The sequence below is a fragment of the Thunnus maccoyii genome, chromosome 2 (assembly GCF_910596095.1).
Source record: "Thunnus maccoyii chromosome 2, fThuMac1.1, whole genome shotgun sequence".
NCBI classification, from domain to species: Eukaryota; Metazoa; Chordata; class Actinopteri; order Scombriformes; family Scombridae; genus Thunnus; species Thunnus maccoyii.
In genome coordinates, this window is record NC_056534.1 from 31,509,458 (window position 1) to 31,527,535 (window position 18,078).

The 18,078-nt window shown below is 41.3% G+C and overlaps 1 protein-coding gene across 1 annotated transcript; it reads right to left on the reverse strand.

The window, feature by feature from the left end:
- Positions 1–1,703: 1,703 nt before the first annotated feature.
- epn3b (epsin 3b) lies at positions 1,704–17,971 on the reverse strand. The gene is made up of 12 exons (XM_042423124.1): positions 17,582–17,971; positions 11,682–11,914; positions 11,219–11,377; positions 10,747–10,830; positions 9,789–10,140; positions 8,760–8,878; positions 7,264–7,350; positions 5,495–5,618; positions 5,183–5,353; positions 4,945–5,040; positions 3,527–3,820; positions 1,704–3,431 (listed from the first exon to the last, which is right to left on the reverse strand). Exons 2-12 carry the CDS (start codon positions 11,748–11,750, stop codon positions 3,139–3,141), a joined length of 1,848 nt encoding a protein of 615 aa, XP_042279058.1. The 5' UTR covers positions 11,751–11,914; positions 17,582–17,971; the 3' UTR covers positions 1,704–3,138.
- Between the last annotated feature and the right edge of the window lie 107 nt (positions 17,972–18,078).

Below are 18,078 nucleotides of genomic sequence, written 5' to 3' on the forward strand. Positions count from 1 at the left end.
TCCCAGTGTGTAAATATATCCGTCCTGTAACCCAGGTGTAAAATAATTACTGAATGACTGAATGCTAGTAAAGCAGGGTGCTAAGCAGTTTAACACTGAGTCAGTACTACCATCTGGTGGTTACACAACAACAATGGTCTTCATCCTCTCCTCAGCACCAAAACAGTGTTTTTCTTATGAGCTCTTGCTTTTGTTGTTATTTCATATGTTAAGGCCTGTTTGTGTTTGTTTGTGTTTTTCTTGATAAATGTTAGTGCACAACAAGAATATTTAAAAGTAATAATAATTTATTAAGCCAACAGTGTGACACTGTTGGAGAAACACTAGTGTAGATATAATACACCGTTTAGTGACAGAAATATAAACCTCATACTAAACCTTTGTCGTCAAACAGTGGGTGTCTTCATGCTCAGGTAAAACTGGGGGTGTTTTCTGTTGGAACAGGCAGATTTGGTAACTTTAGTAAGCTTTTGTGAACTCAGAGTAAGATTAATGTCATGTTTTCTGCTCTCTGGTGTTTGGTGGTTTGTAATGTCTATAGTGACGATGAAAAAGGTGTGTTTCAGAATGTGTGTGTTTTGTGTTTGTAAAGTGTTTTTTGTGATATTAAAGATCCCCTCCAGACACGTATGAAGACATGCAAAAATACTTTGCTTTAAGAATGGCATCTGCTCCTTCTCCCTCATTAAAAATTCCAGAAACTATGAATATGCAAATGTGTTTCATTGCCTGTTTAACAGCTGGACACAAGATGTCTCCTACTTCACTGTAAAGTCCATCCTTAGTGTTTGTGCACTGGAGGCTTCAAGTTTTCACATCACACTTGTGTAAATTGTATACTGGACCACATTTCGCGCCAAACTAGTTGTGATGTCACAAATCAGATATGCCTCTTGAACTCAGATTTTAGCATCAGAATGTGAAAACAGCCTTTCAGTGTTAAAACGCTGCACGTCATTCTGCACTTTGAAGCTCAAACATTGAAAAGAAGTAAAATCCATTTTTGAGAATAGAAATTAAAACCACAGGCATGAGATCAGAATGATGAGAAGAATTATTTTTTCTCTCTTGAGTCATTAGTTGAATCATTTTCTTCATTATTTTCTGGTACCATGTGAGCAGAGTAACCTTTGTTCGCACTTTTACTAGTGCTGAAGTGATTAGTAGATTCATTCTTAAGTCAACTGAGAGAAAATTAATTGACAACTATTTTCAATTAATCATTCAAGTCATTTAACGAGATAAAAGCCAAATGTTCTCTGGTTCCAGCTTCTCAAATATCTTTTGACAAAAAAAGCAATCTGGAGATGTTACCTTGGGCTCTGGTGAATGCCATTTTTCACATTTTTGAGATTTTATAGACTAAATCATTAATGAATTTTTAAAAAGCAATGGATTAATTGGTCTGACATTTGAGTTTGCTCACTTGTCATGGACCACCTCTTCCGTGACGGAAGCAAACTCCATCCGCTGATGAAGACCAAAACTAAAGCTCCACACATTGTCCAGTAAATGATGTTGTGCTGAGAATTTGGGTTTAGTCAAACTGCTATTTCCAAGGTCAATAACGAACCTTAAAGCTCAACAGATGAATCACCGATGAAGAAAAAATTTTAGATGCAGTCCTATATGACTCATGAACAAATGAATAAATCATATCGACACTTCAGAGCTTAAAATGCAAACACCATTCATTTATTGGTATAATATTTCATAATACTGTATAGATATCATTCTATTAAATACATATGTACTAAGCCTGTGTGTATCTATAGGCAGGCATTTCACATTCAAGTCCAGGTTCAGTGCAGTGATGACCAAACATCTCATTGTATCACAGATTCTCTTGTTCCTAACACAGAAGTGAACGTGGAGCAGAGGAGAGGAGCTAATTCTTACTATATTAGTTTATCATCTGTAATCATTTCACTTTGTTTATATTAATCTTTCCTTTACTTTCATCCTCCCTCCTCCTTCATCTGTTCTCTTCATCCCTCATTTTTATGCCCCACATCTGAAATAAAGTCATGGATCTCCTTGCTTTCTGCAGACGAACCCCTTTCTATTCACTAAGATTGAATCTCAATGGAGGAGGGACAGAGCGGTCTCCCTGAGGTCCTCCTCAACGGCGCCAACGTGAAACAGCCGGGAATGCATTGTGAGTCAGCTGTTGAGACAGGCACGCGGGTCCGATTGGATACAATCAGTGATCAGTTTAGGTCCAGATTGAGACAGTAAGGTCTAGCTTAGGCTGGTTTAGTCCAGTTTTGAATCCATCCGGATCCTGGTGGGGCTTAGGACCAGATGCTTTTGAGCTCGCAAGGTAAGAAGGCGATGCAAAATAGATATCATCATGTATATGTGGGAAGGAATACCTGAGTCAATTAGTTCTTGAACAGTGCTGAGTGCTTTCTTGAATCTTACACTGACAAACTGTTAACTCCTCCGCTGATTCAATTGTGCCATCAAAGCTCAAGATACTATTTGACTCATCTGGGAGAAAAAGAAGACTTATTTGAAGAAGTCATCTCAGGTGCTCAGCAGAATACGTTTGGGGTCTCGGGGGTGGGATGCATTCATGCTTTCGTCGGTGAAGCAGCAGCGATAAGAATCCTGGTGGACAATCAAAGTATGTGGCTTCCTCTAGATCATCTAAAGGAACGGTTGTGTCTCTGTGGTCAGAGGGTGTTCAGAGTGCTCACTGTTGCTGGGGAAAAGGCATTGAAGGGACTGCTGAGATACACCCTGTTAGTTTGGTGACATGTGTCTGTGCATGATGTGACCATGGGTGCATGTTTGTGTTTATATGTGTCTATGCACCTCTTAGTGCACCTGAGTGCATGTTTGGGTGTGTGTGTGTGTGTGTGTGTGTGTGTGCGTGAGTTAGCTTTTCTTCAAGGGTTCAGGTTATATAGCAGCTGATGTGTCTTTAGACGGACACAAATACATCCAGTCCAAGATTTATCCACGTCAAGTGTGCACAATGACATCAGACCAGGATCTGCTGTCCAGTTCAGGCTCATTTAGACTCATCTCATTGTAGTCCAGAGTTGGCATAGATTAATCCAAAAGAGTCCAATGTCTGACGACTCCCTCTGCAGAACAGAGCGTGAGGGAGAGGAAATGGACAAAGGAGTCTCAGAGGAAGGGGTTGTGGCTGTGTGTCTGTGATTGGGTACGGGGCACAGGCCGGGGAGAGAGAGGGAGCAGGGGCTGGGGGAGGTTGGAGGGAAGGTCCAGGAGTCCGGCGGGAGGTTGTGTCAGAGAGGAGGGGAGGATGGGCGGTTGGTGGGGCAGAGGGAGCGGCAGCGATGGGCTGTAGGAGAGCACGTGGGGGGGCAGTGGGGAGGTGGAGGATGGTCGCATTTGGTTGAGGGTAAGGCGAGGCTGGTCACAGTGGAAGGGGTTGGTAGGAGATGGAGCGCTCAGACCTGAAAAAACAGATTTGGTTGGTGGTTAGGAAACTTTAACAGTGTCATTGTAATGTTTGTGTACATATGTATGTGAGTTCTTGAATAGTTGTTACCTGAGAGGAAGGGGTTGTTGTGCATCTTGCTAGGAGGGTTGGGAGGTATCAGGGCATCAAGATTGACCAGCGACGCCCCTGTAGGTCCGAGGAAGGCCTCTGGGGTCCGACACATGCGTGTAGGTGGGGCGCTGAGTGGGGGTGCTAGCCGAGACAGGTCAAACATCTCCGGGCTGGCCGACTCTCGTCCATTTACCTGGGGTTTCACCGGAGGTTCAGACCCAAACGGATCTGTCTTGGAATCGGCTCCAGAGAACGGGTCAGACTCTGCCCTCACCCCAAACAGCTCTTCATCTGCATCAGGAAAAGAAAGAAGGAATTTAATTTGAAGAATTTATTGTTGATGAGAAATAGTGATGTGATATGATGCAATATGTTGTATCCTTGATTTATTCAATGAAGTTTCTGACAGATGGGCCACAAATGAAAGAAAAACCCAACATGAAGTGTCTCGCTAAGGTGTTGTTCCACCAAAAACCTCTAGAGGAGCTTTTACAGCTTTCTCTGAACTCTACAGTACATGAGGGATAAACATCATTTTTCCAAAGGATATCCTTTCATTTGGTGTTCAATGAAAGGATATGGAGCAGTGGAACCAATTTTTCACATTTGATCTCAACTGGGTTCAAATCTGGTGACTGTGAAGGCCATCGCTCATTAGTCACATTACTTCTTAATCCATTTAGTGACCACTCGTACGCTAGAAGGAAGCTTATGTTTCTGCATTCATTTATTCAAGTTTTTCCATTAATTTATCACACATCTGTATAAGACAAGTGGTATATAGCGAGTTGAGGTAATAACAAGGACTCCTTCCTGTACATTATAACATGATTCAGTACAATAATTGTAAAATTACTTCTGTGAAGTGTATAATGTTTACATTTTATTTGCATTGTTTCAGAAAGGTGTTGAGTCAGTAGTTTGTGTTGTTTGCACTGGACTGCTGTGCATTATCAGGTTGTTACTTTAATGCTGTCAAATACACCAAAACTTATGGCCTAACAATGTACCTTAGAGTTGAATTAAAGCCTCACTGACACAGTTTAAAATGAAATGGAAGCTTCACAAAGGTAGCAGTGTTCAGTGTTTGTTACAGCTGTTGTATTAGATTACATTACATTGTACATGTGGTTTTTGTTACTGTGTCCATCCCCAGTACATTGTATACAATGTATGCATATACAGTAAATTATCCTCTATGTGCTAATAGCTGTCCATGGCCCCATGCTAGAACAAGATTTTTTATTTCCGGGTTGCATCTCAATTTCAGAAAATTCCAAACATGGTCCATGCAGGCATTGTTGTGTTTTTGATGTAAGGGTGCACGTATAAGATCCAAGATCCTATGGTGCTTCTGTAAGATCCAAATTTACAGTAGGACCCACAGTACTCCTAGATGTTTTGTATTACATTACCTGTAGGACTGGCAGGCTGAGGGGAGGACACTTGAGGAATCTCCTGTTTAGGCTTCTCCTCTTCCTGTTCAGCGAATGGATCCATCCCATCACCGTCTGCATGAGAAATCAAAACTGGTGAAAACAGAACAATCACAGGCAGAGAGCACAAATATTGTGTCAGTTAATGCTCTAATTCTAGGAAACTACAATGGGATAATCTAGATTATACAAATGTGTCACAGTTTCTGCAAGTTACCTCCATCAGATTGCTTGTCCCACGCATGATTGACAGGACTGGAGGAGATGGGTGCTGCTTCCCAGGGGTCTGTGTGTGAGTTGTCACATGGAGCCCAGGGATTGGACATCTGGGAGGACGAGGGAGGGGCCGCCCAAGGACTACCAGTCACAGGAGTGCTGGAGTGGACTGCTGTGAAGACAGACAGACAGGAGGTGGCTTGAATGTAGTGCAGTGAATTTACACCGACTCACAGAATGTGAGAAGCTATACAGAGATGACAGCTCTAATATTGTATTGGCCTCTCAGGCGTGTCTGTGATGAGCCACCCACCTACAGAGTCCCAGGGGTCAGAGGTGATGTCACTGGTGGGCTGAGCAGAGCTCCAGGGGTCACTGGGGGGAGGTGGGACCTCAGAGGACGGACCAAATATGTCCACTAGATCCAGCATAGCTGACTACAGGAGGAGGAAAAAACCTTTCTATAAATCTGTGCCAATATTTGTTGACATGCTTCGAGGTTTGTATGACTGGATGGTTTTTGAGAAATGTAAGACTCTTAATAAGATCCAGACAAAAAATAACGCAGTGTTTACTGAGGCACGATACACAGTAATATTTTTTTTTTAAGTACAAATATCAAATGTTCAGATCAGAACAAAAATATGACTGATCTTAATAAGTCAGATGAAGTAGTTCAGACAGTATTTTAGTATAATTATCCAGCAGACATGGAAACTATACTGAAAGTACTGAAATGTTTTCCTCAACAGAAGTGATGCTGCTTTAGTTACAAGGAGAGATAACTCTCTTTAGATAAAACATGTATGTTACTTTGAGCAATAATATTTTCAATTTTACATGTTTCACTTGCACCTAACTTCCACACTAAAAAATAGAAAACATTTATCACAAGAGGAGCATTTATATGTGTTCTGGTGAGTTATACTCGCTATTCATTGGCCGATGAATTGTTGCCTGATTGAAATATCGAAATAGCTAAACTCAGTATTTGATTGTCTCATATGTGTTGTGCCATATAGACTTAATCTTTTGTTTGGTTTTGTGTGTACATTGGAACATAGATTACATTACATACAGTAAAAAGTATTTAAGGTAATTCAGAGACAGGTTTGGAGGGCCTTTGCTTTTTTGTACATACAATATTGAAAAAAAAAGTATTAGCTGATATAATCAAGAATCCTGTCTGTCATGTATGATAGAATATTTTAACATATGTGATGATCAGATTTTCATGTGAGCGAAATATGTTCATATGTGATCATAAAACGTTTGATTTAATAAAATGATGCCATACAGACTGCATGTATATGTGAAGTAGGTATTTTGGTTTGTGATGCCATAAAAACTTCACACATGGAGTCATATAAGCACATGTAATATAGTTATGTATAATGTATAATTGTAATAAAGTAATATAATCTGGTGATTTCATGTCAGAGGGTAGAAATATTAGAAAATTTGAATTTAAATACACAAACATGTCATATGTCAAATGCATTATTATAGATTATAACACAGATTGATGCTCTAATAAAAACAAACTGGCTACAGAGGTCTGATAACCTCACTTCTTTCTATCTCCACAACCCCTGATTGTTTTGTTTTTGTTTTCAAACTTCAATTTTTTTCCTGATGAGCACCTGCCAGCATTTCTTTGATGAGAATGATAAACTGGTGACTCTGATTGGCTTGTTGACAGGCCAATGAGCAAGGGAGCTGGTGTGCTACCAGATAAGGAGAATGCTCTCAGGGAAATGTCATGCTGAGCTCAAGGTTAGACAAAAGTCATTATCATTCAGCAGGCACCTCTTTCTCCTCCCTCAGCTCTCTACCTTTTCTCCCTCATTATGCTGATCTATGTCTTTTTGTCTCGTTTCCCTCCGTATCCCACAGTCCACACTATAAACTCCACTTCATTCTCCAAATGCCTGCCAACAACCGCCTACAAACACAAATGCACCCGCTCACCTTTCCATGCAAATACACACGCATAGACCGCATGCGTGCACGCACCAACACACACACACACACACACATACACACACCATACAGCACACACGCAGACGTCTTTAAACTCACCTCCTGTGTCCCTGACTGGCTCTCTCTCCTGCTCTCATCCAGGGCCTTCTGTAACAGTGACTCGTCTCCTTGGCGACAGCGCTGCTCCTGCAGGGGCGGCATCGTGACATCATCAGCATTATCACCACAGCAATGAGCATGGATGCACGCACACACTCACACACACACACACAAACACTGGCGTTAGAGAAACGCAGCACCTGTGGCTTTTTTGTGCTGTTGAAATATTTAATTGGGTCGAGGATGAGAGAAAGAATGCAGAGAAAATACAGAATTCCTCCCAAATTACAAGTTTATACGTTACATTAGAAAAAATGGACGTTAATATTAATGCACTGTTAAAGAGAGAGAGGAGAAAAACACAATCTGGACACTTTAAGAGCCAATGAGAGATACAGCAGAGAACCTGAAAAGGAGAAAGGCGACTAAGGAAGGACGTCAGGAAGGAAAGACTTAAGATGAAAGTCACAGGGAAGCATTTTAGTGTAGGGCTGCAACTAATTATTATTTTCACTATAGATTTATTGATTGGTTTTTAAAATTTAAATTTGATTTAATGAGAAAATATTCACATTTAAAAAACGACTCAAAACGATTAACCAATTATCAAAATAGCTGGTGATTAATTTTCTGTCAGTCGACTCATCAATTAATCATCGCAGCTCATCATTGCAGCCCTACAAATAACTATACAATATAATATGCTATCACTATTAAGGCTGCAACTAATGATTATTTTCATTATTGATTAATCTGCAGATTTTTCTCTTGATTAATCGATTAATCATTTTGTCTATAAAATGGCTGTTATAATATCTAATATCTCAAGATGACGTCTTCAAATGTCTTGTTTTGTCTGATCAACAGTCCAAAATCCAAAGATATTCAGTTTACTATCATGTATGACACATAAAAACTTCATAACCTCACATTTGAGAAGCTGCAACCGGCATTTTTTGCTTAAAAATATGACGAAAACAATTATTTGATTATCAAAATAGGGGCTGATTAATTTTCTGTTGATCAACATTTTTAGTGAAGATGTAAGAGCTATGATATAATCTTCATACTCACAGAGAGACACACAACTGAGATCGCAGAGGGTTAATAAACGTTGATTCAAGAATGAGGTGTGTTTCTGTGTGTGTGTGTACCTGCTCATGCTTTGACTAACGCTTAAAGCAATCTGTAGTTGTGTGTCTTCATCCATCTCTATGGTAACGGGGGAGGAAGGGCTAGCTACATCAGGTGGGCGAATGTTCAGAACATTTGTAACAAAATTTTCATTACTGGAATCATCATGCGGCGATCCAACATGTGAGGGTCAATCAGAGAGCCAGAGAATGAGAGAGATGAAGCAAAACAGAGGAAATGTGTGTGTGTGTGTGTCTGTGTGTGGAGGGAGGGTATGCTGTCCCACTGGAGGAGAGTAGCTCAAGCAGATTACACATTATCATAATGTGTGTGTGTGTGTGTGTGTGTATGTGCTGTTTTACCTTCTGACTCTCCTCCCTGCTCATGGCTAACGCCAGCTGGAGCTGCAGCTCCTCCTCCCCGCTGGTCTGAGGTCGAGCCTGCTCCAGGTCTGAGGCAGCGCGAGGAGATGAGGACGAGGCTGCGGCGGGATGGCGAGGGAGTTTTAAGGAGGGAGGAATAAGAATGTGTGAAGAGAGAGAGTCAGATTGATGTGGGGATGTGTGAGCAGAGGCTCGGAGACATGGAGAAAACGCAGTGTTGGGCTGATTTGAATATTCTCAGGCCTACACTGCAGTATTGATAATCTATGTGGTGAGTTGCCAGGATTGCTGGGCTACAGCACAAAATGCATTTCACTAAGGATGTGGCCATAAGCCTTTTTAACTCTTTATCTATTTATTCACAAATTGCCAACACATTAAATGAGGTGTTCAGTGCAGACTTTAAAGGCGGCATATCATGCACATTTTCAGGTCTTTATTTATATCCTGAGGATCTACTGGAATATGTTTGCATGATTCACAGTTAAAAAAAACTCCTTATTTAACTAATGCTGACTCTTTATGCAGCCCCTCAGTTCAGCCTCTGTCTGAAGCTCCTGTCTCTTTAAGGCCCTACCCTGATGAGCCCGCTCTGTTCTGATTGGCCAGCTACCAGAAGCCATCACTCGGCAGACTTCCGGCAGCTTGTGAGGCTATGTAAACAAACAGTAGTAGTAGGATTTCACTTCTTTTTCTCGTTCTTTACATGATATGGAAACCTCTCAAATACATGTTTGAACACAGTCTGTTCCAAAATATGGACAATATGAGCAACCCATGGGACAATCTTAGCGGCAAAGGATACCAATGGACAGCTGTTTGTGTGCATGTGTGAACAACCTGATGTCAGCACAAGGAGTTGAGGTAACATTGCAAACAAAACGTTCAGAGCAGGCTGAATCCTGGGCTTTTGACTTTCAGGGAACATTTTACCTTCATAACTTCATAACAGTATCAAAATAACAGAAAATCATGATATGTCCACTTTTAAATACCTACAATACTCACAGTTAAAGGAGGACGGAGAGCCTCTGGAGCGGCTGAACTCCTCCCCATACAGCACGGCCATGCTGGGCTGGCTTGTTCGCCTGCCTGGGTGGTAGGATGGGGGTATACCTCCATACACACCACCAGCCCCTCCACCCCCTCCGCCCCCTCCGCCCCCGCCGCCCCCTCCGCCCCCTCCGCCCCCTCCGCTTCCTCCCCCGGCCATTCGCTCCTTCGTCTTCAGGGCTTGACTCCTCTCCTGGCGGAGCCGCTCCTCGTCCCGGAGGAGACACACCAGTTGGCGTGCTTTTTCTCTCACGTTGGCCCCTTGGTCTCTGCCGTCACGGTCCACGTATTGGAAGTCACGAAGCGTCTGAACCACACAGGAGCAAAAGACGTTATCATGATTTTGTGTAAATACTAGTCTAAGACTGATCTTTACAAACGTGTGTATTAGAAGCGGCAGGAAAACCTCATTTATCTGATGCTCAGGAATGTAGAAATGTAAAATGATCTTTTATTCTCATGTTATTTCCATCTGTTCAACGATCAGATCAGTGTATGTATAAGGAAGTGATGCTGTCATCATATTGTGAAAACATGAATATCTCTATGTGTTATATCTTTAAGTCATCAAAATATTACTTTACTGCAACTCTACCTCAAGATTATTGTAAAACACATAAATAATTATCAAAAAAGGCATTCTTAAACCTTTTCTGGAGCAAGGTTGTTTTTTTTACTGGTCAATCATTATATTTAAATCAAGTCATTGTGAATTATTGATTATTTATTGTATAAAGTCCAACTTTTGCTGGTTATGCTGTATTTTTTCAATATATAACCCAGAAAGATCTGTTTTGCCAAGGTAATAACTAATAGTGATATAAATAATTAAACAATTCCAAACAATAAACAAATAAACCAGCTCTTTTCATACGTCCTGTCCCTATGTACGTCCCTAGTTGTAGTCCAGTACCTGAATAGTGAAAGCGTTCTCACGGCACTGTTGGGCCACTCTCTCTGATCCTGTCTTCAGGAGGTAATCCAACAGAGTCAGGGCCTGGAGTCAAACCATGAATATTAATATATATACATATAATTAAATAGGACAACTATATGTATAAAAGAATGAGATAAAAACTGATAGTGGCTCAGAGGTTTTCAAACAAGCTGCTCTTGTGCAATTTTATCTCAATTGCCACTTTGTTTATTAAATGTGCAAAGCTTCAGACAACTATGTGAACAGAGAGCAGGGCGGGATAGTGTCAAAAGAAGAGGCAGCAGCAGACAGAAGTGTGTAGGTGAAGTGTGTTTGTGGAGTGAATGTAGAAAGTCAGATACGTTATTAAAGACGGGAGGTGTGAAAGGAGGGATAGTGAACAGTAAAATCCACAAAGTGAGCCAGCAGAATGGAAGAGGACTTAGAAATAGAAACATGTGTCCTTCACCTTGTAGACATGCCTCCAGTTCTTGCCGCTGTCGTTGAGGCGTTTCCACACCATGCCCATGACCTCGGCAAACGCTACCACATTGAAGGTCAAGTCAGCGATTTCTGACATGAGAGACGAGGACGGGCCCCATGGATCGTTCGAGGTGGCCTCGCGAACCTACGTACCACCAGCAGAGCAAAGATGATTTCCATTTCTTTTCATATTTCCACTATGCATTTGAATTTCTTTCTCATCCAGAGTAACAGTGTCATAAGTGTCAAAGCATATTTATTTATAACAAAGGGGTCAAGAAATAAGAGCCACTAGAGAGTTTTGTTCTGCTGTGTTTTGTTCTGATATGACTCAACATCAGTGTTAATTTAAAAGAGTTTAAACTCCCTCAAAGTCAAACACACAGGCTTTGTATAAAAGCTATTGCACATCAGTGTCACTTGATGACAACACAGCAGAGTTATAATACCTTGATCTCTGCTTCCGAGTAGTTGTGCACAATATTCTTCACCTGCCGGCGCAGGGCTGAGGTTGTCATGGTGACAGGTGGTGGTGGAGGAGGTGGATGAGATAGAAAGTGAAGAGCAAACCCTCAACAGGTGAAGAGAGGAGGTGAAAAGGGGAACATGAATTGAAGGAGGAGAGGAGAGGTAGCTATGGTAATGAAGGCTCCTCTTCTCTGTCAGGAGTTATCGGAGGCCCCTGTGAAGAAGAGATAAAGACAATACATGAAAAATGAAAGCTAGAGGTACATCTGTGTCTATCTCACTCTTTGTAGGTTGATCTGATTAGCCACAAACTCCTAGTAATAGGCTGCATTAAAAGATTTAGATGATAAACACTCAAAGGTTCAATTTATTCATCTATAAGAGCATGGAAATAAGAGTGCTCCCATCCTAATCAACCAACGCTAATTACCAAAATGCAGTAAATAAATACCCACATGTAAGCCATCAATAAAAACAACATAGAAATAAAAAAAATCTTTAAAAACATCCAGACACCAATATCAAAGTAAAAGAAGTTACATCCCAATTTAGTTCTTTACAAAGTTCTGGTTATACTGTTGTAATATCTTCCTGTGCGACTTAAGAGCCAGAACACCATATGTTGAGTATGTGAGACAGGTGGTCTCAACCTGCCACTGCGTTGCCATAGCTCCCACAGCTGTTGCCTCCTTACATCCATTCTCCTCATCGACCTAATTGTCAAATTATGAATGCATTCACTCAGGATGAGAGGAAGTATGTGTTTACAGCGATGCTAGCGGCTCTGTGAGGCTTTAGTCAAGCCCAGTGGTGCTTTGAGCTAAATGCTAATGCCAGCATGCTAACATGCTCACAGTGACAATGCTAAAACGCTGATGTTTAGCAGGTATAATGTTTAACATGTTCACCATCTTAGATTTGAGCTTAGCATTACACACAAAGTACAGCTGAGACTGATGTTAACGTCATTAGTTTTGCAGGTATTTGGTCAAAACAGAGTATTAGACAGTTGGAATTATCACACAATTATGGTGCTAGTTAAAATGTTATGTGATTTTGTGGGCTGCATAAATGTCTATAGCAAAATTCATAGCTATCCATTCAATATTTAGGTCAAGATATTTCACTCAAAACAACAAATGTCAACTTGCTGGTGGCACTAGAGGAGAAGTCAGTGGAAAACCAAAGTTGGTAGGATTCCTCCTCTGGGCATCATGAATGTCTGTACAAAATGTTATGAAAATCCATCCAGCAGTTGTTGAGATATTTCAGCCTGGACTAAAGTGATGAACCAACCAACTGACACTGCCATTACCCAGGGCCACACCGCTAGCACGACATGGGGAAAGCTGCACTCACTGATTTATTACACTGCTATTTGTTTTAATATTAACACAATGAGCAATAAGATATAAAGTGACTGACGATAGTGACTGAACGAGTGGCTCACAATTGGTGCCCACTCAGAAGGAAGTAGGTCATATAAAAGTGCTGGCACTCAGGTGTCTGCTGAAGCTTCTTGGTAGCTTATTTTATTCAGGCCAACACACACACTCACACCCATGCAGCAGCCTGTGTGCACACAGACACACACACACACAACCCCATTATCTTTCTTCCAAATTCATATTTCAGAGAGAACGCAAGGGAATTGATCATTAAGGGTTACTGTAATACTTCTCCCTCAGCCTGCGACTAAGCCGTCACACACACAGAGCGTAAATTAACCTTCTAAACTGAAGCTGAGCTAAGGTGACGCCACTAAACCAAACTTCCTTTCATCAGTCACCAGTTCACTAAACTGTGAGATTGTTGTCTCTGCCAAGCGTAAGCCTGGAGGGGATCATGCGTTTGTTTGCGTCATGTATGTGTGTGTGTGTGTATCTGTCTGCAGCTAATCTCTCATACTACTGGACCCATCAGCTTAATATTTTTTTTGTGCACAGGGATTTCTTGTGGTTGCGGTGATTCACACACTATTTTATACCACCATTGACTGCTGACTCCTCGCTCCTCTCAACTGGCCGGTTGGGGCTGCGAGCGATCAACAGCTGCTTCAGTTTGGAATCTTGTTTCAAAGAGGAACAAGCAATCATGCCTTGTTGCCACGTTTCATCAAGTTTGATCAAAATTTTGGTACTTTGAGAGCAGGTTGCGTTGTGAATTCAAATAATTATTGACAAGATTCCTTGAGCCTATCTTAAAGCTTTGACTTTCATCATTTTACAATATGCATTACAACACAGCAAAAAGCATTTCCAGCAATCAGCTAGGCTAAAATCAAAGCTTACCTAGTCCGTTGCAGGCCACATTTTGGCCTTTGTCGTGGCTCAAAACCTGACATCTGTTGAAAGGTTTGGTCTGATCTTGAACTGGAGCATCTGCAGATTAATTCCGTACCTGATATGTTATGATCCACTAGAGTTAGGCACGATACGAGATGAATAAATCCCTGTTTTTGTTATCTTGACTATACACACCTGGAAGAGATCTGCACTGTACTGAGCGTTCTCTTCTAGTTAAAGAAAGTGATCATTTTCAAATTCACCGTCCTTGTGATCATGAGGTTGTTTAGATTTTCAGAAGTTTTTATTAAAAATAATCAGTTTTAAGATGTATTTACACTTAATATATGTTACAGTATATGTTGTCATGTTTCAGGAAATTAGTTTTTTAAAACATCAAAATGCACAATATGAATTATAATCCACAATTAACAGTTCATTCAATCGAGGTTTTTAATTCAAGACTACAGTTTCATGTCTACCAAATGTAAAATATCTCTCTTTATAGATTGAAAAATCATGTTTATACACAAATTTCTCTGCCATAAAATAACATAAAGCTATTATTATATCAATCAATATTTAATAATATGTGTAGTGTATATAATAATAATAATAATAATATAGTAATAGACTTTAGCCCCTTTAGAAGTAATGGAAAGGCGATAATCAAATATGTATTTTCTTTATTTGATGTCACATTTGGCTCTCAGGCCCCCTCTTCTGTTCATAGTGGTTGTTCCAGTTTTCAGGAGTCTTAGTAAAAGAAAATTGCATTTGTGATTTCTTAGAGGTCACAGTGATGCCTTCAATTTGCTTGTTTTGTCCGAATAACAGAGTCCAAAACTTTAAGATATTCAATTCACTGTCATATATGACAAAAAAACCCAGCAAATTGTCACAAATGAGAAGCTGGAACCAGGAAATGTTGAAAAATGACTGAAACAGTTATTTCATTATCAAAATAGTTGCTAATAGTTCTCTGATTAATCGATTAATCATTGCAGCTCTATTACAAAATATAATAGGACACCATCAGCATAAACCTGTGATGAAGCCTCTGTGTACCTGTACTGTATACAGAATAGGAGCGCTACTCTGCTGTGAAACATACTTAAATTACTTGAAAAAATGAACACAATATGATAAAAATGAACGTGAATCGAACTGAGTATGGGCAGATAAATATTTAATATTTTACATTTGACTGAGCCCTTTGACTGTCCAGTGAGAAACGTTAATAACAGTCACTCCATACAAGGCCCCCCTGACTTATGGACTGCTACTGCTGTAATCAGATCAAATGTTGCTGTGACCATAATCACTGACTTTTTTAAAGACCCTTGTCCATCCCATCTTAATTGTTTTCATCTTTTTGTGGCTGTTTACTGCTGCTCCACAACAGTTCCCGAAGGCGGCTGAAAAACACTGAAACAAGTCAGAGGATGCCTCATCCTGCCGAAAAGCAAGCATCAGCAGAAGCAAAAGTAACTGAGATGAACACGGCGGGGACACAGGCAGAAAACTCTGAGGAGGACGAGCCTCAGAGTGTTTGTGTCTGCATGTTCAGTAGACGGAGCTGGAGAGAGAGAATGAAGGGCATCAAGAAGAAAGTGAAGCTCAGCAACTTCAACCAGTATCATCTTTCTGCTAAATCATCTTCGGCTCGGTGTTCTGTCACAGATGCACACACACACACACACACACACACAAAGGTTATGAAAGGCTAGTGCTGCCTACAGTATGAAATGTTTTGCTCTTTTTTATCCCTTTACCTGACCTGTACTCCAAAACAGATAATTCACCTTGTAGGAGTTATACCATCTCTCTGTGTGTGCATGACAACTCTCAGAAAACAAACAAACAAATGAAAAAAAAAGCTCAAGTTTAATGTGGGTGTTTGATCAAATCTCAGAATAGCACAGAGACAGACTGCGATGAAGTCATCTGGGGACAAACTGTGGAGGTGCTCGGTGAATAATGAAAATAATGGACTCCACAAAATGATATCAACCATGATGTTTTTAACTTGGATATGAGCACATTTTCTGATTCACAGCCATAAATTAGCTCTAGCTATATTCAAATGACTCATTTGGGTGTAATAACTCCAACCAGAACATCTCTCCCAGCCAACTTCAACTAGAGTCTTTTTTTTTTTTTTAATTACACAACTAACACAGCTTAAGTACAGTCTGGGAACTGATTAGTGATGTGCGAGTCATGAATGAATCCTTCAAAAAGAACGACTCTTTTTACTGACTCTGGAGTGAAAAGTCCCTGCTAGCTAGCTAGTACGAACTGCCAAGACGAGAACAGACAACATGTCGTTATTGTGCAACTCTTATATTAACTGTATTTGTGGAGATGTATCAAGTTAATTACTGTATTAAGGTAGCCGAGAGAAGAGCAAACACTTTGGTGGTTGTTTCAACTCAGTACTCGCTCTCACAGCCCGGAGCTGAGGGTCTGACTCCGGCTGCATCAATCACCCACAAGTTCCAGTAACCGTCCATTTATTTTAATTGGTTCTTTTTTAGTAGTTTGATACTACCTGATTCTGATTGATCAATCATGAAATTCAACAGTCTGTAGTTTCTGAGTAGCAGACTGTGTTGCTATGGATACTGCTCTGATCATAGATGGGACTGACTGCTGTTCATGTCTTTTAAGCAGAATGATAAATCAATAGTTATTTCACAGTTAACTTTTTATTACCAATATTTTGTATAAAATAATTCATTTACATCATAAACAGCCATGTATTTAGTGGGGTTAAGTATGGAGCGGTGTACATTCATATTTTGTGTAAAATAATTCATTTCTTCAACAGCACTGTTCAGACAAACACTACAGCATCAAATCAGCCTATTAATTCAAGTACTGAACCATCAAACACCTGTATTCAAATCAACAACATTCTCCAAGAGAAACATTTCATGAGGTTTATTTATTTGTACTAGTCAGGGCCGAGTTGTAGGCTGTAATCAGTAGATGAATGTTTGTTCAGCGGTGGGGGGATTCCCAGGCTCTGAGGGACTGACTCGGTGATTCGAAAACCCGACTCTTTAGTGAGTGACTCATAAAAACTCGAGTCAGTAAAAAGAGTCGAAACTCCCATTTCTACATGTGGTCCAGTCTGGTGCGTCAAACTGCTCCAACACAGAGAACCCCACGTCACTACGTTTGTGGAAGCGCATGCGTGCTGTGACAGCAGGTGTACTGTTTCTCAGGTGGCGATGGAGGGCGCCCATGGTGGGTCTGCATAATGTGCATTACCCAACCACCCCCCCACCCGTCGCCCCCTCACACTCACTCACTCACTCACACACATCTCTCATACACTCACATGCGCGCGCGCGCACACACACACACACACTCATGCCCCCTCTTGCGGTGGATTCCCTGCGGGTTGCCATGTGTGGCACAGATTCCTCTACAAGGCCAACTACTGATGGAGTTCGTTACATGTAGGTCGGCAACATTTTTCCACACACCGCAGCTTGTATATAGATGTGCACACTTCAGAGCGGGGTTACTGGCCAAAAAAGCCCCAGAACTACATCCCCCGGTCATTTCAACCACACGCCGCTTACCTTGCCCATTGCTCATCTCTCGAGCATCATCGCCTCTCCTCTCCAAGTCAGCGTCGATAAAATCCTATCTCCGCTGGGATCGGCTAAGCAGGACGACCACAATTATTCCACCTCTCACCGATAAACGCGCCGAAAGAACCGGACATTAACTATTTTAGGGAATCCTTGAAGAGTAACGGCAGCGTTTAAATCCCGGCCTACCCTGGATGATGCGCGCCGCTCGGACAGGCAGTCACTGGTGAAATCCGCATAGGACAAGCCACAGCAGCACACGGCTCACTCGCTCCCTCTCTCACTCAGGCAGGCACCCTCATCCACACACGCATACGGCACCGGCAGCCAGGCACGCATAGCACACACAGCGACCACAACGGGGCGCGTAAAAGAGAGAGAGAGAGAGAGAGAGAGAGGCGGGGACGTGGCCGCGTCGTTTGCAGAGTCAGCGGTACTTACTATCATCTGATGTGAGTGAATGAGACAATAAATATCACTCCAGA

Bases quoted from the DNA above. Each gene is read 5' to 3' on its own strand.
- epn3b (XM_042423124.1), bottom strand. From the start codon at position 11,750: ATGACAACCTCAGCCCTGCGCCGGCAGGTGAAGAATATTGTGCACAAC. The intron at 11,378-11,681 runs GTATTATAACTC...GGTGGTACGTAG, and splicing joins ACTCGGAAGCAGAGATCAAG to GTTCGCGAGGCCACCTCGAA. The intron at 10,141-10,746 runs GTACTGGACTAC...TGTGTGGTTCAG, and splicing joins AGAACGCTTTCACTATTCAG to ACGCTTCGTGACTTCCAATA.